Consider the following 23,574-nt stretch of genomic DNA (forward strand, 5'->3'; position numbering starts at 1 on the left):
AGGTAAATTGTTTCCCATGAATGCTTTCCCTGTGTGAGGCACGCAATCATCACTTGTCACGGGGTTGCTGGTTTCTCAAGAAGCTGATCCAAAATCCGCTTCCAGCACCCAAACAATTGTCATTATCATTGTTAGCAAGAAGCCTAAACTGATCCTAGATCAGGGTCGCAAATACTACGGGACTTCCTCAACACGAAACGAAACGAAGAGATGGTTTAGCCTGAATCGAAATTGTGTAAAGTTATTGTTAAGGGGAAATTGTGTTTTTGGTGTTTCATCAGATTTGCTAAAAAAAGAGGAAGAGTTGCGAGCCCTTGAACCACAGACGAAGGGGATTATTTGGATATGTGTAATGATTTACGGTAATATTTTATGAATCACATGCAAGGGTGGGAACCTAAAGCGAACAAACTCTCGCATTATTTCTTTGAATGTTGTGAAAGCTTAGGTGGAAATGGAGAGTACCCCGATTCTAAGGTGAGAACGTCATTTGTGTAAAATTCATATGTATGGAGATTGTGGTTATTTTCCATGGTATTAGGCCTAGCATATATATACTATACTTTTAAAAAACATGAGAGCCAATACAGACCTCTGTGATGATACAATCAAATGAACATCTTGATAGAAAGTGTAGTCTGTAGCAATTTAAATCACACATTGCTCTTCTACTTTAACTTTACCTGTTATATTTTCATAGCGGCTATGGGTCTTATGGCACCGTCAATACTGGATATGCACCAACAGCAGAAGGAAGTCCAGGTAATCTCCTGAATCCATTTCATCGTCTATGTATTTATGTTGAATTATTAGCCTATCTACTTGTTGTATTTGAACTTGATGAATAATAGCCTCTGTCGTGTGAATTCTCACATCATTGTGTGAGTTTTTGAACATTTTATAACGTTATAAAGTATTTGTTTGTAGCCTGATGCTGTAATGATTCAATTTCAAATGCCATCTGTAGGGCTCTCTGCTGCTGTGAATGATGACGTCGTGTAATTTCAATTCAAGACAAGTAGATTTATTCGGTGGTTTACTCGTCAATTACACTCTGGCGGAAGTTCCTAGGGTGCTATATCTAGAATCAGATGACGGTAGAGTTCAATGTACACACTTTGTTTTTACCAATAGTCGAACTCTAACCTTAATTACAGAGTTGTTTTCTGGCACTCAGGTCGTTTAGCAACTGTCATAAAAGTGCAATTGTGTAATTTTTTATTTTTATTTTTTTACAGTAGGTATGAGGTCCTTTGCTGCGTATGCTTCTGTTTTTTTTACACCAAACCCACCACTGGTGTGTGTGGCCAAAGAGCTGTATTTTCATGTCATCGGGCCATAGCACCGGCTGGAGTTTTCTAAATTTCATTGGTACTTGGATTGGAACCGGTGCTATGATCAGATGAGAGGAAAGTAGAGCTTTTTGGCCACGCACATCAGCGATGACTCTGGTGTTTAGAAACGGAGGCATATGCAGAAAATGACCACATACCTACTGTAAAATATGGTGGTGGATCTTTGATTTTATGGGGTAATTTTGCTTCCACTGGTCCTGGGGCACTTTTTAAGGTCAACGGCATTATGATCTTTACCACATACCAGGACATTTTAGCCAAAAGCCTGGTTGCCTCTTCCAGGAGACTGAAACTTGGCCGGAAGTGGATCTTCCAGCAAGACAATAACCCCAAGCATACATAAAAATCCACAAATATAGGGTAAATTGACCACAAAAATCAACATTTTGCAATGGCCATCTCAGTCATGTATCATAGCACTGGAGAAGATGGCTGATGTTTCACTTGCTCCTAACTAACTTTTTTTTTGTTTGTCTTTTTGCATTGTTTGTAATTTCTTTTTTAACTTATTCTGTACATAATGTTGCTGCTAGTGTCTCTCATGACCGAAAATAACTTCTGAACAGCGATTACTCACCATGAACTGGCAGAAGCTTTTTTTTCCCCTTTAACGAGCCCGACGTGAAGGACATACCGTTTCCCCAAATCCCCGTCATGTGCGTGAAAAGAGGCCGGAGGTCGTGCTGCCTTCTGAGAATTAGTAGGCGATCGAATAAACCCCCACTGCCTTACGTTCTACTAGCTAAAATGCAATCATTGGAAAATAAAATCAACGACCTGAGGAAAATTAAACTACCAACGGGACATTAAAATCTTATGCTTCACGGAGTCATGGCTGAATGACGACTTTATCAACATACAGCTGGCTGGTCATACGCTGTATTGGCAGGATAGAACAGAGTCGTCTGGTAAGACAAGGGGTGCGGGCTATGTATATTTGTAAACAACAGCTGGTGCACAATATCTAAGGAAGCTTATCATGAGAAACTCTCAAGGTGGATAGAGTATCTGTATTTTTCGTAGCTGTCTACATACCATCACAGACCAATGCTGGCTCTAAGACCGCACTCAATGAGCTGTATTCCTCCATAAGCAAACAGGAAAAAGCTCATCCAGAGGCAGCGCTCCTAGTGGCCGGTGACTTTAATGCAGGGAAACTAAAATCTGTTTTACCAAATTTCTATCCGCATGTTAAATGTGTAACCAGAGGGAAAGAAACTCTAGACCACCTTTACTCCACACACAGAGACGTGTAAAAAGCTCTCCCTCGCCCTCCATTTGGCAAATCTGACCATAATTCTATTCTCCTGATTCCTGCTTACAAGCAAAAATGAAAGCAGGAAGCACCAGTGACTCTGTCAATAAAAAAAGTGGTCAGATGAAGCAGATGCTAGGCTACAGGACTGTTTTGCTAGCACGTACTGGAATATGTTCCGGGATTCTTCCGATGGCATTGAGGAGTACACCACATCAGTCATTGGCTTCATCAATAAGTACATCGATGACTTCATCCCCACAGTGACCGTGCGTACCGCAACCAGAAGACATTGATTACAGGCAACATCAGCACTGAGGTAAAGGCTAGAGCTGCCACTTTCAAGGAACGGGACTCTAACCCGGAAGCTTATAAGAAATCCCGCTATGCCCTCTGACGAACCATCAAACAGGCAAAGCGCCAATACAGGACTAAGATCGAATCGTACTACACCGGCTCCGACGCTCGTCTTATGTGGCAGGGCTTGCAAACCATTACAGACAACAAGGGGAAGCACAGCCGAGAGCTGCCCAGTGACACGAGCCTACCAGACAAGCTAAACTACTTCTATGCTCACTTCGAGGCAAATAACATTGAAACATGCATGAGCGCACCAGCTATTCCGGACGACTGTGTGATCACGCTCTCCGCAGCTGATGTGAGTAAGACCTTTAAACAGGTCAATATTCACAAGGCCGCAGGGCCAAACGGATTAGCCAGGATGTGTACTGCAAGCATGCACTGACCAACTGGCAAGTGTCTTCACTGACATTTTCAACCTCTACCTGTCTGAGTCTGTAATACCAACATGTTTCAAGTAGACCACCATAGTCCCTGTGCACACTGCCCTTTCCCACCTGGATAAAAGGAACACTTATGTGAGAATGTTATTCATTGACTACAGCTCAGTGTTCCAACACCATAGTTCCCTCAAAACTCATCACTAATCTAAGGACCCTGGGGCTAAACACCTCCCTCTGCAACTGGATCCTGGATTTCCTGACGGGCCGCCACCAGGTGGTAAGGGTAGGTAACAACACATCCGCCACGCTGATCATCAACACGGGCCCCTCAGGGGTGCGTACTCAGTCCCCTCCTGTACTCCCTGTTCACTCATGACTGCACGGCCCGGCACGATTCCAACACCATCATAGAATTTGCCGATGACACCAGTGATAGGCCTGATCACCGACAACGATGAGACAGCCTATAGGGAGGAGGTCAGAGACCTGGCCATGTGGTGCCAGGACAACAACCTCTCCCTCAATGTGATCAAGACAAAGGAGATGATTGTGGACTACAGGAAAAGGAGGACCGAGCATGCACCCATTCTCATCGACGGGGCTGTAGTGGAGCAGGTTGAGAGCTTCAAGTTCCTTTGTGCCCACATCACCAACGAACTATCATGGTCCAAACGTACCAAGACAGTTGTGAATGTACCTGCAATGATGAGACAGATGTTCTTCTTCTTTGTTTTTAGGTCTTATTATCTAAATGCCATACTGTGTTTAATTGTGTTTGATCTTGCCTATCCATCTTGTCTCAAGTGGAACACAATGGAAAAAGTCCCAGACTTTGTGTTATCCTCGATGATTTTACACATTTTCAAAGACTCCAGCCACGCTAGTCATAGACTGTTCTCTCTGCTACCGCACGGCAAGCCATACCGGAGCGCCAAGTCTAGGTCCAAGAGGCTTCTAAACAGCTTCTACCCCCAAGCCATAAGACTCCTGAACACCTAATCAAATGGCTACCCAGACTATTTGCATTGCCCCCCCCCCTCTTTTACGCTGCTGCTACTCTATTATCTATGCATAGTCACTTTAATAACGCTACTTACATGTACATATTACCTCGACTAACCAGTGCCCCCACACATTGACTCTGCACCGGTACCCCCTGTATATAGTCTCGCTATTGTTATTTTACTGCTGCTCTTTAATTCCTTTTATTTCTTATTTGTATTTTTTAAACTGCATTGTTGGTTAGGGGCTTGTAAGTAAGCAATTCAATACACCTGTTGTATTCGGCGTATGTGACTAATAAGATTTGATTTGAGTCTCTGGACTGAGTTTGGGTCGCTTGAATTCCAGTCTGGTTCCCTTTTTTCGGACAATGTGAACACAAAGCTCCCCAGGTTAGCGTGTCATTATTCCTGCACCACACACTAGACTACTACAACACTGTTTCTCCTGCCATAACCCCTCACATTGGTGTCACAAAAGAGATAAGATGATGATGTGCAGGTTTGTGGGAGAGAAAACCGTGTGCTGTTTTTGGATATCTATTAGCGATTCTCAAGGATGCACATAAATACCAAAATATGTGTAGCGTTTTATACTGACACGATGGTCCGATTATTTGTTCGTAATATGTTATCTATAGGCTAAGAGACCTTCATAGCTCTTTATTCGATTGTTGGGTTTGAATAGTGCGAGAAGAAACATTTGATGATAATCATGACACACTCTTAAAGGGCAGTTTTAATTTTTTTATGTAGCATTTTTTAATCTGCAGTTATTATTTTGCTATTTATTCTGTTACTATTAACATATAAATATTATTGGTATCTTCTGATTACAATTATTATGCCGCATTTTTAAAAATCTTAAAGCTATCTATTAGCTTACAAAATGTAAGTAGGTATATCTAGCTGTCCGATAGCACGGTCAGATGGAATGGCTTGTCCTGCACTTTGTAAAAACCCAGAGTGCATTACGTGAATTTTGGAAAAAGATCTTGGTTCCTTTTTAAACACAGCAATGTGAATGCAAAGAGGACTCAGACCACAAAATGTGAAGTGAACTGGCAAAATAATTATCTTCATTCAAAGGCAAGGGCAGTGTGAATACAAAGAGAACAGTTCTTTTGCAATTTCTTTACCCCGGAGTTCACTGAGATCGGTTATTTTAGAGGACTGTATGTGAAAACACCCATCTCTCCCAATGTGTTCTCCAATCTCATAAAACATTTTAGAATAAGGCTCAGTGTCGTTATCGTTGCAAGGGGAAAGTGCTGGAGTATTGAAAACGGGTGTTAAACAAAATCTCTTTCTCTGACCAATTGTGTTAGTATAAAATAATGTAATATCTCATTTTGAATGATTTATTTGATGATTTATTTATCTTTATCATGGGTGCCAAATATTTTGGAGGTGACTATTTTAAATATGTACAATATTGGAAAGTATTTTCAGTGTTCGATTTGAAAACCATCTGGATATAAAGCTATAGAAAAGTAGATATGCATGTGAATTAGTAACCAAAGCAGTACCAAAAAAAAAAAAAGTATGAAATGTATGCATTCACTACTGTAAGTCGCTCTGGATAAGAGCGTCTGCTAAATGACGTAAATGTAATAAAAATAAATATTTCCAAGTGGAGGAAAAAACGTGTACATTTGATAAGAAGGGTCAAGGAACTCACGACACTTGTCTGTAGATCTGTAGTTCATACGGACAAAGTGTAAAGCTATTGAAATTTAGACCTATCACAGGAAATATTTATGTAAAATCAGTTAAATAAAAAATGGCAATTCTAATGGGTGTGCTATGGACAAGGGAGGTCAAAGACCAAAACTCTAGGGGTTTTAGATGTACACTACTGGTCAAAAGTTTTAGAATACCTACTCATTCAAGGATTTTTCTGTATTTTTACTATTTTCTAAATTGTAGAATAATAGTGAAGACATCAAAACTATGAAATAACACATGGAATCATGTAGTAACCAAAAAAGTGATAAACAAATCAAAATATATTTTATGTTTGAGATTCTTCAAAGTAGCCACGCTTTGCCTTGATGACAGCTTTGCACACGCTTGGCATTCTCTCAACCAGCTTTATGAGGTAGTCACCTGGAATGCATTTCAATTAACAGGTGTGCCTTGTTAAAAGTACATTTGTGGAATTTCTTTCCTTAATGCGTTTGAGCCAATCAGTTGTGTTGTGACAAGGTAGGGGTGGTATACAGAATATTACTTCAAATATGTACAGTGGCAAGAAAAGGTATGTGAACCCTTTGGAATTATCTGGATTTCTACATAAATTGGTCATACAATTAGATCTGATCTTCATCTAAATCACAACAGACAAACACAGTCTGCTTAAACTAATAACACACACAGACACACGTGTATTTTTCTTGTTTATATTGAATACATAATTTAAACATTCACAGTTTAGGCTGGAAAAATTGTGAACCCCTAGACTTCTCCAAAATCTAATTGGAGTCAGCTAATGTGGAGTCCTATCAATGAGACGAGATTGAAGATGTTAGTTAGAGCTGCCCAGCCCTTAAAAAAACTCACAAAATGTGAGTTTGCTATTCACAAGAAGCATTGCCTGACGTGAACCATGCCTTGAACAAAAGAGATCTCAGAAGACCCAAGATAAAAAAAACATTTTTACTTGCATAAAGCTGGAAAGGGTTACAGAAGTATCTCTAAAAGCCTTGATGTTCATCAGTCCACAGTAAGACAAATTGTCAACAAATGGAGAAAGTTCAGCACTGTTGCAACTCTCCCTAGGAGTGGCCATCCTGCAAAGATGACTGCAAGAGCACAGCGCATAATGCTCAATGAGGTTAAGACGAATCCTAGAGTGTCAGCTAAAAACTTACAGAAGTCTCTGGAACATGCTAACATCTCTGTTGAAGAATTTACGATACGTAAAACACGTAACAAGAATGGTGTTCATGGGAGGACACCATGGAAGGAGCCACTGCTGTCCAAAAAAAACATTGCTGCACATCTGAAGTTTGTAAAATAGCATCTGGATGTTTCACAGTGCTACTGGCAAAATATTATGTGGACAGATTAAACTGAAGTTGAGTTGCTTGGAGGGAACACAACATTGTGTGGAGAAAAAAAGGCACAGCACACCAACATCAAAACCTCATCCCAACTGTAAAGTATGGTGGAGGGAGCTTCATGGTTTGGGGCTGCATTGCTGCCTCGGCCTGGACAGCTTACAATCATCGACAGAAAAAGGAATTCCCAAGTTTATCAATACATTTTGCAGGAGAATGTAAGGCTATATGTATGCCAATTGAAGCTCAACAGAAGTTGGGTGATGCAACAGGACAACGACCCAAAACACAGAAGTAAATAAACAGAATGGCTTCAACATAAGAAAATACGCCTTCTGGAGTGGCCCAGTCAAAATACACCTTCTGGAGTCCTGATCTCAACCCGATTGAGATGCTGTGGCATGACCTCCAGAGAGCAGTTCACACCAGACATCCCAAGAATATTGCTGAACTGAAACAGTTTTGTAAATGGGAATGGTCCAAAATTCCTCCTGACCATTGTGCAGGTCTGATCCGCAACTACAGAAAACGTTTGGTTGAGATTAATGCTGCCAAAGGAGGGTCAACCAGTTATTAAATCCAAGGGTTCACATACTTTTCCCACCCTGCCCTGTAAATGTTTACATGGTGTGTTCAATAAAGACATGAAAACATATAATTGTTTGTGTGTTATTAGTTTAAGCAGAATGTTTGTCTATTGTTGTGACCTAGATGAAGATCAGATCAAATTGTATGACCAATTTATGCAGAAGTACAGGTAATTCCAAAGGGTTCACATACTTTTTCTTGCCACTGTATGTAGGCTAGCTACCTTTTTCAACTGTGTCTGAGTGTCACCTAGGAAACAGGTAACAATTTTGTGATGTTCTAAATGTTATTTTGTAGCAACCAATACGTTTTTATGAGGTCGACAACAACTAGGTTATTTCCCCACCTTTATGCTCTGTCAATGCGGATCAGGGGTCAATTTGATGTTTAGTTCAATAGTCTGGCATGGGGACACACCAGGAGATATTTTAAGTGAGGTTTCATAATTATTTTAAGCAGTGCTTGACTTGGGCTGGAGCTGTCTGGAACGCCATACCAGCGCTTCTAATTTTTGGAGAATTGCGTGCCAGCTCCTCTATAAAAACAAAGTAGCCTATAGCTATAAACACCGAGACAAAAAAAACTTGATCAGAGCGGGATTAAGGCGGGATCTTCATTGAACAGAAATGGAGAGTGGGCATTCATTTCCTGATTCCGATTTGTTCATGTTTATTTGCCTTTAGTCTGTGAATCTGTGAGTGACAGTAGGTTTGTCGAGATTGCGCAGATTGAAAATGTGCCAGCCTGAATGGCATGGTGCGCTGTTCAAATTGTCAAAAGAGGGAGGTCATGGAAATTAGTTTAATTGTTTTTAATGTAATTCATGAAAGCACACTAATAAATATGATCAATCAATTATAAAACTCCCATATAAGCAATTATCGTTATGGCCCTTCTTTGCATGTCTGAGTGTGCTGCGTGTATGCCGTTGCCGGAGGAGAAGAGAGTGCGACATTTAAGCAGCAGGTATAAAATAATGACAGACAAACGAGATCGCCAATTCAAAACATAACTTGTAGCAGTTATCTCGCTAGGTAGCTATAGCTAACTAAGCATTAATTTCGTTGTTTCCTTTCCACCTGCACTGTAGAGCCTAACTAAATCTATACCGTTGGAAAGCTGGCATTCCCCTCTATTAATTAAACAGTAGCCATGTAATTACTACAACGTAAAAATATAATTAAGAATAGCCTAATGACAAATAACTTCCTGTGCATAGATCTCCCCAAAACAAATATTTGAGCATTAAATGTAAACATGTCTAGTTGGATACCTTTCTTTGAAGTAGCCTAATTTATCCATTTTGGTCCCTGATTTATTGAATGAGGGAAGACTTTATAAAGACAAGTACTTGGTTGTAATGTTGAAAAAGCCATGCCTGCACACCCAGGAGCTCTCCAGATGGAGGGTTGACAACATGTGACTCAGCTTTGTGTGGGGGGCTAAGTGCCTTGATCAAGGGCACAACGGCAGGAGGTGGTAGGTCTACATGGGATCAGACACAGCAGCTTCCCAGTGTCAATAATGCTTACTTTTTCATGTAGGCTATAATAGTAAGGAAAATTTGGTTGAAAGTCATGGAAAAAGTGTATAAACCATTAACAGTCAATAATCATAATGTCATTTGTGAATTTCAGTGAACAAAGTCTAATCAACTGTCTTGGAAAAAGACAGCTCCTGCACTTCTTCCATCCCAAGTCAAGCACTGATTTTAAGAGAATTAAGCTGGTTCAAATGACCACAATTATATGTAAGTGTCTCTTCACCAGGGCAGTGGGACAATTCGAATTAAAGGCAGTCAATTCAGGAAGTGAACTTAAATAACAATTCAAAATGAGAAAAAAAACAGCATCTATTTTTCAATAACTTCTCAATAAGCTTTTCAATTTTTTTTCTCCATTTTTAGAATTTTTAATTGAAATCACTTCCTAAATCAACTGCCTTCAATTCGAATTGACCCCAGCCCTGCTCTTCACTCCTGAATCTGAACTGGTTTGTCTTTTTTTCTCAGCAATGTTTGCCCCACCTGTGTGCGACGGCCCTAGCGCTCCTCCAGCCAGTATGTTTGACAGCGTGCCAGGATATGAAGGGACGGTGGCCGGGGGCGGAGGTATGTGACCTGAGGACCATGGTCCTATGTTTCCTGCCAGTGATCTTTAGTTTTATTAGCAAACAAGTCGCGTACCACACCAGCACTGTTCCTTATGGTTGGAAATTCCATATAGAGTAATAACTGCCTAATAACAAACATGTTGAAAGCCCGTCTCATTATGTTTTACTGTAGGTGGGTACCTGCCCCCTCCTATGCCATCTTACCCAGCCCCTCAGCCTCAGCCTGGTCCTGCACAATCAAACTGGAAGTAGGTGTACAATACAATTGCCATAATTTTGTCTCGTCATACATTTTTCTGCATAGCTGTCCTTGCAAACTACACAGGACACACATGCATATTTACATACATACATACATACATACATGCATGCATGCATGCATACATACATACATACATACATACATACATACATACATACATACATACATACATACATACATACATACATACATACATACATACATACATACATACATACATACATACATACATACATACATACATACAGTTGAAGTTTACATACAATTAGGTTGGAGTCATTAAAACTCGTTTTTCAACTACTCCACAAATTTCTTATTAATAAACTATAGTTTTGGCAAGTCGGTTAGGACATCTACTTTGTGCATGACACAAGTCATTTTTCCAATAATTGTTTATAGACAGATTATTTCACTTATAATTAATTCACTGTATCACAATTCCACTGAGTCAGAAGTTTACACACACTAAGTTGACTGTGCCTTTAAACAGCTTGGAAAATTCCAGAAAATGATGTCATGGCTTTAGAAGCTTCGGATAGGCCAATGGACATAATTTGAGTCAATTGGAGGTGTACCTGTGGATGTATTTCAAGGCCTACCTTCAAACTCAGTGCCTCTTTGCTTGACATCATAGGAAAAATCAAAAGAAATCAGCCAAGACATCAGAAAAAAAATTGTAGATCTCCACAAAACTGGTTCATCCTTGGGAGCAATTTCCAAACGCATGAAGGTACCACGTTCATCTGTACAAACAATAGTACGCAAGTATAAATACCATGGAATATCGCAGCTGTCATACCGCTCAGGAAGGAGACGCGTTCTGTGTCCTAGAGATGAACGTATTTTGGTGCAAAATGTGCAACTCAATCCCAGAACAACAGCAAAGGACCTTGTGAAGATGCTGGAGGAAACAGGTACAAAAGTATCTATATCCGCAGTGAAACGAGTCCTATATTGACATAACCTGAAAAGCCGCTCAGCAAGGAAGAAGAGACTGCTCCTAAACCGCCATAAAAAAGCCAAACAACGGTTTGCAACTGCACAAGGGGACAAAGATAGTACTTTATGGAGAAATGTCCTCTGGTCTGATGAAACAAAAATGGAACTGTTTGGCCATAATGACCATCGTTATGTTTGGAGGAAAACGGGGGAGGCTTGCAAGCCGAAAGAATACCATCCCAACCGTGAAGCATGGGGGTGGCAGCATCATGTTGTGGGGGTGCTTTGCTGCAGGAGGGACTGGTGCACTTCACAAAATAGATGGCATCATGAGGATGGAAAATGATGTGGATATATTGAAGCAACATCTCAAGACATCAGTCAGGAAGTTAAAGCTTGGTCGCAAATGGACAATGACCCCAAGCATACTTCCAAAGTTGTGGCAAAATGGCTTAAGGACAACAAAGTCAAGGTATTGGAGTGGCCATCACAAAGCCCTGACCTCAATCCTATAGAAAGTTTGTGGGCAGAACTGAAAAAACATGTGCAAGCAAGGAGGCCTACAAACCTGACTCAGTTACACCAGCTCTGTCAGGAGGAATGGGTCAAAATTCACCCAACTTATTGTGGGAAGCTTGTGGAAGGCTACCCAAAATGTTTGACCCAAGTTGAACAATTTAAAGGCAATGCTACCAAATACTAATTGAGTGTATGTAAACTTCAGGAATTGTGAAGAACTGAGTTTAAATGTATTTGGCTAAGGTGTATGTAATCTTCCGACTTCAACTGTACATACACTGACATTCCTTTATGCTCATTACATGCAGTGCATTCGGAAAGGATTCAGACCCCTTGACTTTTTCCACATTTTGTTACGTTACAGACTTATTCTAAAATGGATTAAAACATTTTTTTTCCATTGTCAATCCACTCAATACCCCATAATGACAAAGCAAAATTAAGATTCAACAAAGAAAAATACAGACCCTTTACACAGTACTTTGTTGAAGTCGCTACAAGCATGTTTGTTTAAGCACCTTTGGCAGCGATCACAGCCTTGGGTATGACTCCACAAGCTTGGCACACTTGTATTTGGGGAGTTTCACCCATTCTTCTCTGCAGATCTTCTCAAGCTCTGTCAGGTTGGATGGGGAGCATCGCTGCACAGCTATTTTCAGGTCTCTCCAGAGATGCTTGATCGGGTTCAAGTTCGGGCTCTGGCTGGGCCACTCAAGGACATTCAGAGACTTGTCCCGAAGCCACTCCTGCTTTATCTTGGCTGTGTGCTTAGGGTCGTTTCCCTGTTGGAAGGTGAACCTTCACCCCAGTCGGAGATCCTGAGTGATCTGGAGCAGGCTTTCATCAAGGATCTCTCTGTACTTTGCTCCGTTCATCTTTGCCTCGATCATGACTAGTCTCCCAGTCCCTGCCACTGAAAAACATCCTCACAGCATGATGCTGCCACCACCATGCTTCACCATAGGGACAGTCCCAGGTTTTCTCCAGATGTGACGTTTGGCATTCAGGCCAAAGAGTTCAGTCTTGGTTTCATCAGACCAGATAATCTTGTTTCTCATGATCTGAGAGTCTTTAGCTGCCTTTCGGCAAACTCCAAGCAGGATTTTATGTGCCTTTTACTGAGGAGTGGCTTCCGTCTGGCCACTATACTAAAGGCCTGATTGGCGGAGTGCTGCAGAGATGGTTGTCCTTCTGGAAGTTTGTCCCATCTCCACAGAGGAACTCTTGAGCTCTGTCAGAGTCACCTCCCTGACTATGGCCCTTCTCCCCTGATTGCTCAGTTTGGCTGGGCGGCCAGCTCTAGGAAGAGTCTTGGTGGTTCCAAACTTCTTCCATTTAAGTTTGAGGGAGGCCACTGTGTTCTTGGGGACCTTCAATGCTGCAGAAATGTTTTGGTACCCTTCCCCAGATCTGTACCTCGACATAATTCTGTCTTGGCACTCTACGGACAATTCCTTCGACCTCATGGCTTGGTTTTTGCTCTGACATGCACTGTCAACTGTGGGACCTTATATAGATAGGTGTGTGCCTTTCCAAATCATGTCCAATCAATCAGTCTACCACAGGTGGACTCCAATAAAGTTGTAGAAACATCTCAAGGATGCTCAATGGCAACATGATGCATCTAAGATCAATTTCGAGTCTCATAGCAAAATGGTCTGAATACTTAAGTAAATAAGTTCTATATGTTCTATTTTTAATACATTGGCAAAAATTCCTGTTTTTGCATTGTGTGTGTGTGTGTGTGTGTGTGTATATATTGAATAAAACATTTTAAAAAATGTAATCAATTTTAGAATAAGGCTAACAAAATGTGAGGAAGTCAAGGTCTGACTACTTTCTGAATGCACTGTATGCTGCTGTTGCTACTCTCTGTTCATTATCTATGCATTGTCACTAACCCGTACCCCTGAACATTGACTCAGTACCGGTACCCATTGTATATAGCTTCGTAATTGTTATTTTATTGTGTTATTATTTTTCCTTTTGTTAATTTTGCACATTTTTCGTACTTTTTTAAAAGTCTGCATTGTTGGTTAAGGGCTCGTAAGTATGCATTTCACGGTAAGGTCTACAGCTGTTGTATTCGGCATGTGACAAATACAATTTGATCTGATCAGCAAGGATACTTATGAGTTGACCCTTGTATTTTATGTTTGCACTGTCTCTGCACACTCACAGGACAAAACACACAACATTCACACACATTTATACTGACTCTACACACATGCACACACACTAACATACAATCATAATTGACTCTGTTGCTACTCTGTTTATCATATATCTTGATGCATTAGTCACCTGACCCCTATACATATCTACCTCTGACTGCAGTATCCCTGCACATTGTAATATGGTATTGGAACTGACCCTGTTTATAGCTTATTACTTTCTTGTGTTCTTAATTTCATCTCGTGTGTTTTTTCTCTATCATTATGTTATTTTTAGTGCTACATTGATATTGATTACAGCACTGTTGGGTTTGTACTGTAGCTTGCAAGAAAGGCATTTCACTGTACTTGTGCACGTGACATTAAAACTTGAAAACAGGTTTATCTTAAGAGGTGCTGTACTTAACTAGACTACCAGTGATGACAGTTAAACTGAGACTCAATTGTGTAGTTGACTGACAAATATGTGGTTGTTTTATCCTCCACAGTATCCCATCTATCACCGAAGACACTGCTCGGGAGGCCTTTAGCCAGTATGCCTCCAGTAAGTGCTGTTACAGTTCAGCACCAGTTAAGGATGGCGTGATAACCAACATGGAGGCATACAATACATACAGGGTAAGATTAATGTTTTTACTCTGCCCTTTCTGAAAATTGAAGAGTGCTTTTGTCAGGCTTTTCTGTTTATTTTTCTTCTCCTGCGCTTCAACTTCCTGTTATTATCACACTTTTTTCAGATCTTTACAGAATTGTAATGACCTGAGTGAGGGACAAAGGAAAATTGTTATTCTGTGAATCTTTGATCTTCAGTGTTAATGTTGAATATTGACAGCTGGTTAGTTTGGGGTCGAAACTGACTACCTGTGGCCCTCTATAATCACACCCCATGCTCCCCTTTTTAAAAGGAGTCCCTTTATTTTGATAAAAGAGTGACAGGCCCAGACCAGAGAATGTGAAAAATATACACTAGATGGCACTAAAGTTTAAAATATAATGTATGTATCACCAACAGTGAAGGAAGGAATTACTCAACTCTTTGTAATGTAATACTCCTTCTTTGTTTCGCATTCTAAGTATCGCCTGGAAACCTTTATTGAGTCAAGGACCACTGAATGGAGTCAGCAGCCATACAATGGTAACTAATATTGGTGATTCAAATGACCCTATTTATTTATTTATTTATTGTGTTATTTAAGTGTCCAGTTCCACTGTTGTATCTGCATTTATTTATATCTTAATTTTGTATTATTTTCTTTGGTTTAGGTCAGCCAGTGGATGCCTATACCCAGTCACCCCCTGGGCCCTGGGATATCCCTGCCAAAGCCCCCACCTTTTTTCAGGATGACAAACAGGTCATCAAAGTTCCCAACACCTCATCTGTCAAGGTATGTATTTCTCTGTTGATTAAAGCATGACAGAAAATATACTGAAAAAATATATATACAGTACCAGTCAAAAGTTTGGACACACCTACTCATTCAAGGGTTTTTCTTTATTAATGACTATTTTCTACATTGTAGAATAATAGTGAAGACATACACTATGAAATAACACATGGAATCATGTAGTAACCAAAAAAATATTAAACAAATTGAAATGTATTTAATAGTTTAGATTCTTCAAAGTAGCCACCCTTTGTGCAAAGGTGTCATCAAGGCAATCTTGGCATTCTCTCAACCAGCTTTTCCAACAGTCTTGAAGGAGTTCCCACATATGCTAAGCACTTGTTGGCTACTTTTCCTTCAGTCTGCAGTTCAACTTATCCCAAACCATCTCAATTGGGTTGAGGTCGGGTGATTGTGGAGGCCAGGTTATCTGATGCGGCACTCCATCACTTTTCTTCTTGGTCAAATAGCCCTTACACAGCCTGGAGGTGTGTTTTGGGATATTGTCCTGTTGAAAAGAAAATGACAGTCCCACGAAGCACAAACCAGATGGGATGGCGTATCGCTGCAGAATGCTGTGCTAGCCATGGTGGTTAAGTGTGCTTTGAATTCTAAATAAATCACTGACAGTGTCACCAGGAAAGCACCATCACATCTCCTTCTCCATGCTCCACGGTGGGAACTACACATGCGGAGATCATCTGTTCACCTACTCTGCGTCTCACAAAGACATGGCGGTTGGAACCAGAAATCTCAAATTTGGACTCATCAGACCAAAGGAGAGATTTCCACTGGTCTAATGTCCATTGGTCGTGTTTCTTGGCCCAAGCAAGTCTCTTCTTCTTATTTGTAACCTTTAGTAGTGGTTTCTTTGCAGCAATTCGACCATGAACGCCTGATTTCAAGCAGTCTCTGAACAGTTGATGTTGAGATGTCTGTTACTTGAACTCTGAAGTGTTTATTTGGGCTGCAATCTGAGGTGCAGTTAACTCTAATGAACTTATCCTCTGCAGCAGAGGTAACTCTGGGTCTTCCTTTCCTGTCATGTCGTCATGACAGCCAGTTTCATCATAGCGCTTGAAGGTTTTTGCACTTGAAGAAACTTTCAACGTTCTTGAAATTTTCCGCATTGACTGACCTTCATGTCTTAAAGTAATGATGGACTGTTGTTTCTTTTTGCTTATTTCAGCTGTTCTTGCCATAATATGGACTTGGTCTTTTACCAAATAGGGCTATTTTCTGTATACCACCCCTACCTTGTCACAACACAACTGATTGGCTCAAACGCATTAAGGAAAGAAATTCCACAAATTAACTTCTAACAAGGCACACCTGTTAATTGAAATGCATTCCAGGTGACTACCTCATAAAGCTGGTTGAGAGAATGCCAAGAGTGTGCAAAGCTGTCAAGGCAAAGTGTGGCTACTTTGAAGAATCTCAAATATAAATTATATTTTGATTTGTTTAGCACTTTTTTGGTTACTACATGATTCCATATGTGTTATTTCATAGTTTTGATGTCTTCACAATTATTCTACATTGTAGAAAATTGTAAAAATAAAGAAATACCCTTGAATGAGAAGTTGTGTCCAAACTTTTGACTGGTCCTGCATATACAGTTGATGTCGGAAGTTTACATACACATTAGCCAAGTACATTTAAACTCAGTTTTTCACAATTCCTGACATTTAATCCTAGAAAAATTCCCTGTCTTAGGTCAGTTAGAATCACCACTTTATTTTAAGAATGTGAATTGTCAGAATAATAGTAGAGTGATTTATTTCAGCTTTTATTTATTTCATCACATTCCCAGTGGGTCAGAAGTTTACATTCACTCAATTAGTATTTGGTAGCATTGCCTTTAAATTGTTTAACTTGGGTCAAACATTTTGGGTAGCCTTCCACCATCTTCCCACAATAATTTGGGTGAATTTTGGCCCATTCCTCCTGACAGAGCTGGTGTAACTGAGTCAGGTTTGTAGGCCTCCTTGCTCGCACACACTTTTTCTGTTCTGCCCACATATTTTCTATGGGATTGAGGTCAGGGCTTTGTGATGACCACTCCAATACCTTGACTTTATTGTCCTTAAGCCATTTTGCCACAACTTTGGAAGGATGCTTGGGGTCATTGTCCATTTGGAAGACCCATTTGCGACCAAGCTTTAACTTCCTGACTAATGTCTTGAGATGTTGCTTCAATATATCCACTTCATTTTCCATCCTCATGATGCCATCTATTTTGAGAAGTGCACCAGTACCTCCTGCAGCAAAGCACCCCCACAACATGATGCTGCCACCCCCATGCTTCACGGTTGGGATGGTGCTCTTCGGCTTGCAAGCCTCCCCCTTTTTCCTCCAAACGTAACGATGATCATTATGGCCAAAAAGTTAAATTTTTGTTTCGTCAAACCAGAGGACATTTCTCCAAAAAGTACGATCTTTGTCCCCATGTGCAGTTGCAAACCATCGTCTGGCTTTTCTATGGCGGTTTTGGAGCAGTGGCTTCTTCCTTGCTGAGCGGCTTTTCAGGTTATCTCGATATAGAACTCGTTTCACTGTGGATATAGATACTTTTGTACCTGTTTCCTCCAGCATCTTCAGAAGGTCCTTTGCTGTTGTTCTGGGATTAAGTTGCACATTTTGCACTGAAATACGTTCATCTCTAAGACACAGAACGCGTCTCCTTCCTGAGCGGTATGACAGCTGCGATATCCCATGGTGTTTATACTTGCGTACTATTGTTTGTACAGATGAACGTGGTACCTTAAGGCGTTTGGAAATTGCTCCCAAGGATGAACCCGTCTTGTGGAGATCTACACATTTTTTTCTGATGTCTTGGCTGATTTCTTTTGATTTTTCCCATTATGTCAATCAAAGAGGCACTGAGTTTGAAGGTAGGCCTTGAAATACATCCACAAGTACACCTCCAATAGGCTAATTGACCTCAAATGAGTCAATCAGAAGCTTCTAAAGCCATGACATCATTTTCTGCAATTTTCCAAGCTGTTTAAAGGCACAGTCAACTTAGTGAATACAAACTTCTGACCCACTGGAATTGTGATACAGTGAAATAATCTGTCTGTAAACAATTGTTGGCAAAATTACTTGTCATGCACAAAGTAGATGTCCTAACCGACTTGCCAAAACTATAGTTTGTTAACAAGAAATATGTGGAGTGGTTGAAAAACTAGTTTTAACGACTCCAACCTAAGTGTATGTAAACTTCCGACTTCAACTGTATGAAGTTACCTGATGCCTGTGGTCCGCATTGGAAATACACAGTATTTTCCTAACACTTCGTACCATTTTCTTTTCTTTTGTAGAACTTGTTCTGAATACAATATGTATGTCTGAAGTGATTAAATAGGCCTTTTTTATAAACTGTAATTTCATCAACAGAACTGTCATACCTGTTTGGGGATGGGAAGAACTCCCTGCAAAAAATGTGCCGGAGTTGGTAATGTAAGTGTCAATATTAAGTTAAATAAAAAGCATGAGCTGGCGCACACCCCAAAAAGTTGGTGGAGGTGCTTACTAATGGCGAGTAAACTATAGGCTATAAAAAAATAAATAAAGGGAGTCGCACACTCTATATACAACCTCCCAGTAATTTATTGGGTAAACCACCAACGATTTGGCATAACTGTACATTCTTCAGGATGATGTCATGAATGCTTGAACCAGGTTATGTAGACAAACATTGCAATTAGTGCAACCAATGACAATAGTGAGGGGTGTCATACACTAGATGACCAAAAGTATATGGATAGTGGACACCTACTCATCGAACATCTCATTCCAAAATCACGGGCATTAATATAGAGTTGGTCCCGCCTTTGCTGCTCTAACAGCCTCAACTCTTCTGGGAAGGCTTTCCTCTAGATGTTGGAACATTTCTGCGGGGACTTTCTTCCATTCAGCCACAAGAGCATTAGTGAAGTCGGGAACTTATGTTGGGTTGATTATGCCTTGCTCACAGTTGGTGTTCCAATTCAATGGGGTTGAGGTCAGGGCTCTGTGTAGGCCAGTCAAGTTCTACCACACCGATTTCGACAAACTATTTCTGTATGGACTTCGCTTTGTGCACGGGGGCATTGTCATGCTGAAACAGGAAAGGGCCTTACCGAAACTGTTGCCACAAAGCCATATAGTGTAACTGTTAAAATAATAGTTCAACATAATTAGATATTGTACATAGTATTATCATCAGCATACATTATTTTAATTTCATATACATATTTCATTGTTCTCATTTCATCTTTGTTACATGTAATCTTTTGGTTCAACTGTAATGCACAATAAGTATTATCAACAAAGGGAATATCTTGGCTTTCACGCTGATAAACTGTAGAAAGAATATGTTAATTTAGCAGAATTGTTCATTAAAAAGGGGACTTATTCATAAAAAAGGGCCTTAGGTCAACGTCAATGTTCAGACCACTAGGGGTCAGTGTTTTTAGAGGGGAGATCCAGTAGGCCTCACTCTGTTGTGTCAGGGTCTCAATGTTTTCTCCTTTCCTTGGTAGAGTAACATGCTCAATACCTGTGTATTTGAGGGAGGAGATAGGATGTTAGCTTCAACAAAGTGAGCTGCTACTGGATAGTCAGTGTTCTTACACCTGATTGGGCTGCAGTGTTCAGCGATGCATTGTTTTAATTGTCTTTTAGTTTGTCTTACGTAGGCTTTCCCTCATGGACAGGTGATTACTCCCTTTGTCTTGCATGAGAACACCCCTAACGGGGATTTTTCGGCCTGTGTGGGGGTGTCTGAAAATTATATATTTTTGTAGTGCTGTTGAACGGCGTATGAGCCTCATTTGTTGGTCCCAAGAGTGTCTAAGTGGGCTCGGGGCAGGTCAGATCTCACTAGGCTGTCGCCAATATTGCGGCCACGCTTGTACCAGTGGGGGTTCCTTGAATAGGTGTGCAATTTTTTTGGTCTGATTGCAGAATATGCCAATGCTTTTTCAGGTTTTCTTTTATCTAAACACTCAGTGATACTTAGACCAAAAGACTGTTGCGTTTTGTTTTTCTTCTTTGGTTTAGTTTTTAGAAATTCCTCTCTTGGTTTTTGGGATATTGTCATCATTCCATCATCAAGAGTTTTGTCCTTGTAGCCTCTCATTTCGAATTTGTCTGTCATTTTCTTAGTATTGTTGTCACTGCGCCTCCCGAGTGGCGCAGAGCTAGCTGTGCCACTAGAGATTCTGGGTTTGAGTCCAGGCTCTGTCATAGCCAGCCATGACCAGGAGACCCATGGGGCGCTGCACAATTGGCCCAGCACAATAAGCATCATCATTATTTTTATAGTCCTTCTATGGAAGAGATACATAGATGTCTTTTGTGCTCTGGGAAGGATTCATTCTAAATTATTTACCCCAAACGCGGGTAAATGAGATCACTGAATATCTCAATTGCACCCTGCAGACTGATAAGAGAAAAATAAACTATCTGGATCATCAAAGAGTGATGCATTACATACAAAGCCCACAGACCGCAACACCCTGCTACGCGCGGACAGTATGCATCCCCTTCCCATGAAGAATGGTTTACCATATAGCCAGTTGTGCAGGATTAAAATACATCTGTGGCCAACAGTCAGATTTTATTTTAAAAAATGTCTCCCAATTTTGTGGTATCCTCATTTTTAGTTACAGTCTTGTCTCATCGCTGCAACTCCCGTACAATGCCCGCTTAACCCAGAAGCCAGCCGCACCAATGAGTCGGTGGAAACACCGTACACCTGGCAACATTGTCAGCATGCACTGCGCTCGGCCCGCCACAGGAGTCGCTAGTGCGCGATGGGACAAGTACATCCCTGCCGGCCAAACCCTCCCCTAACCCGGACGACGCTGGGTCAATTGTGCGCCGCCCCATGGGTCTCCCGGTTGTGGCCGGCTGCAACAGAGCCTGGACTCGAACCAGGATCTCTAGTGGACTTTATTTATTTTATAGCCGACAATATTGAGTTACTATAATTCACAGTTGCATTTCAGCCTTGGTAACAATGTAAAAAAAAAAGAAGAAAAAGAAGAATTTAATATTTTGACTACTGAATTAACTGCACCTCCACATTAACTAAACTACTAGTTACTTTCAGTTGTTTGAATGAATGTGATTCTCTCTTTGTTTATTCTAACTGTCACAAACAATAGCCTAAAGAACTAATCTGTAGTGTTGTCCCTTGGTGCTCTATAAACCACAGAGTGTGTCAGCTGTGTTATTTCCTTGTTTTATCACCGCTTCCAGAAAATCTGCTGGGTGTGCAATGGAGCTGGTAACCGTAGTAGTGGTGATCGATGCCATCATTGCCAAGGGAGGGGAAGGGTCAAGTAAGAATGTTATGCACTCTTTATCAGCTTTTAAACACAGGTAATTTAATTTTTTTAAATTATGGAGAAAAATACATTTCTGGAGGAAAGGAAACTCCACAGAGAATCATAATTGCTTACTTAGCAAATGTGTGTTGCTAAAGTACAGTGTTTGTATTTCAGTCATTTCCCAATGGCCTCTCAGGGACTTGGATGGTGTAGTTGACATGTTGTTTCTCATCAGTTGCAGCCATTGTCATGGTCAAGGGTCAAGGGAGTGTGAGACCTGTAAAGGCAAACGACAGCTTTTGGTCTTCATCAACCTCAAGGTTATATGGTGAGTGAGTGCTGGTGTTAGCTCAGCATTTTTCAACTGAATAACAGTATGTGTCATGCACTAGATCCAGTAGATCTCTGCTTCTTTTGTATGATTAACTAGAAGATTTGTTTATTGCTTGTCTTCAACTTTGACTTAATTTCCTCTGTTTCTGTATCCCCACTTACTAGGACTAATAATCTTGATGACTACATTGTGGAACAGTCGAGTGGTTTGCATGTGGTCAACCTGAGCAAGGTGTCCGGGCAGGAGATGTTTAGGGACGCTCAGTACATGGTAAAAAAAAAGACCTATTTTTATGGGAATATGATATCAGTCTGCATGAAATTAAGATATTTGGTGATGTACGTGAGACAATGGGTTTTCCCTATCAGTATTTACCCTCTGTCGTGTAGGTTTACCCAGTGATGGGGTTCCCAGACCCTAATGTGGTGCGTGCTGCAGAGCGTTTAGTGAGGGAGCACCAAACCAGGTTCTCTCAGACCTCACGCATTCTACAACAGGTACAGACATTTTTTTCCCCCACCTCATGATTCAAATAACGACAACTCCTTCTTTACATGAAGTATCTTATTATGCTGGAAGATTGTTTGTGCATTTGCTTGTTCTAAGTTGAAAAGGTTTGTCATGGTATTTGGCTTATTTTAATAACAGAATCCTCTCTCACACTCTCTCTCCCTCTGCAGCGCCAGACCATTGAGTTGATTCCTGTCACCAAGGTGACATACAAGTGGAAGGGAGACTCACACATTTACTTTGTCTATGGGAATGAGTTCAAAGTCAGCGCTGATAACTACCCAGCTACCTGTTGCTGCACAGTAATGTAACCCAGATCTGCTTCAGAGGAAGACATTGCTTTGATTATATTGAATATGACTCTGTGAACTAAGGAATGTGATTATAAAGCAGTTTATGGTTGGCAGACAGCAAATTGCACGATTGACAATGTCATTAAACAAATGCATGAATTTTTGGAATATTTGTATTTTCTACTTGCAAACAAACTCGCTTTTTGTGAAATAGATGTGGATGTAATACAATTTCCACAGGAGTCATTGGGGACCACACAGGCCCTAGGATGAACCTACTGGGCACACACTGGTTGAATCAACGTTGTTTCCACATATTTTCAATGAAATTGAACCAATGTGGAATAAACGTTGAATTGACGTCTGTGCCCAGTGGGGAAAAAGTGAAGATGGAAGGCTGGCTGTAATGTATAATGAAACCTATGCATTGCACTATGCGATAGTTCTGTCATTTGTGAACATGTCTGCTAATTTGTACTCTTTTTCATGATTGTATACAACAAATATCCGTGTGATTGATGTTCAATGGAAGGCTGAATATCATTTCCATTGTATGTTATACTATTTTCTTATAGATATTACCTTACAAAACAGAAATATGAACATTGATACAATTTTATGAAATAACCACATTAAGGGAATAACTGGACATATCTTGAGGGTGTTTTCTAATCCATTAATATTTGTTTTATAAATAAAGGATTTCATACTGTGTTTTGTGA

The 23,574-nt window shown here is 40.5% G+C and overlaps 1 protein-coding gene across 1 annotated transcript; it reads left to right on the plus strand.

Annotated features, from left to right (window-relative positions):
• Positions 1–20: 20 nt before the first annotated feature.
• On the plus strand, positions 21–23,566 carry ssuh2rs1 (ssu-2 homolog, related sequence 1). The gene is made up of 13 exons (XM_029723813.1): positions 21–477; positions 701–762; positions 10,016–10,114; positions 10,289–10,364; positions 14,499–14,628; positions 15,085–15,145; positions 15,274–15,395; positions 18,795–18,857; positions 21,645–21,727; positions 21,951–22,043; positions 22,214–22,319; positions 22,439–22,546; positions 22,730–23,566. The coding sequence occupies exons 1-13, from the start codon at positions 455–457 to the stop codon at positions 22,868–22,870; spliced, it is 1,167 nt and encodes a 388-aa protein (XP_029579673.1). The 5' UTR covers positions 21–454; the 3' UTR covers positions 22,871–23,566.
• Positions 23,567–23,574: the final 8 nt, after the last annotated feature.

This window comes from Salmo trutta, chromosome 30, assembly GCF_901001165.1.
Source record: "Salmo trutta chromosome 30, fSalTru1.1, whole genome shotgun sequence".
In the NCBI taxonomy this organism is placed as follows: Eukaryota; Metazoa; Chordata; class Actinopteri; order Salmoniformes; family Salmonidae; genus Salmo; species Salmo trutta.

What these genes read in the sequence shown, in the direction of transcription:
- ssuh2rs1 (XM_029723813.1), top strand. Translation starts at nt 455, where the DNA reads ATGGAGAGTACCCCGATTCTAAG. An exon ending in CCAACACCTCATCTGTCAAG is followed by an intron (nt 15,396 to 18,794) that starts GTATGTATTTCT and finishes TTTCATCAACAG; the next exon opens with AACTGTCATACCTGTTTGGG. An exon ending in CCTCACGCATTCTACAACAG is followed by an intron (nt 22,547 to 22,729) that starts GTACAGACATTT and finishes CTCCCTCTGCAG; the next exon opens with CGCCAGACCATTGAGTTGAT.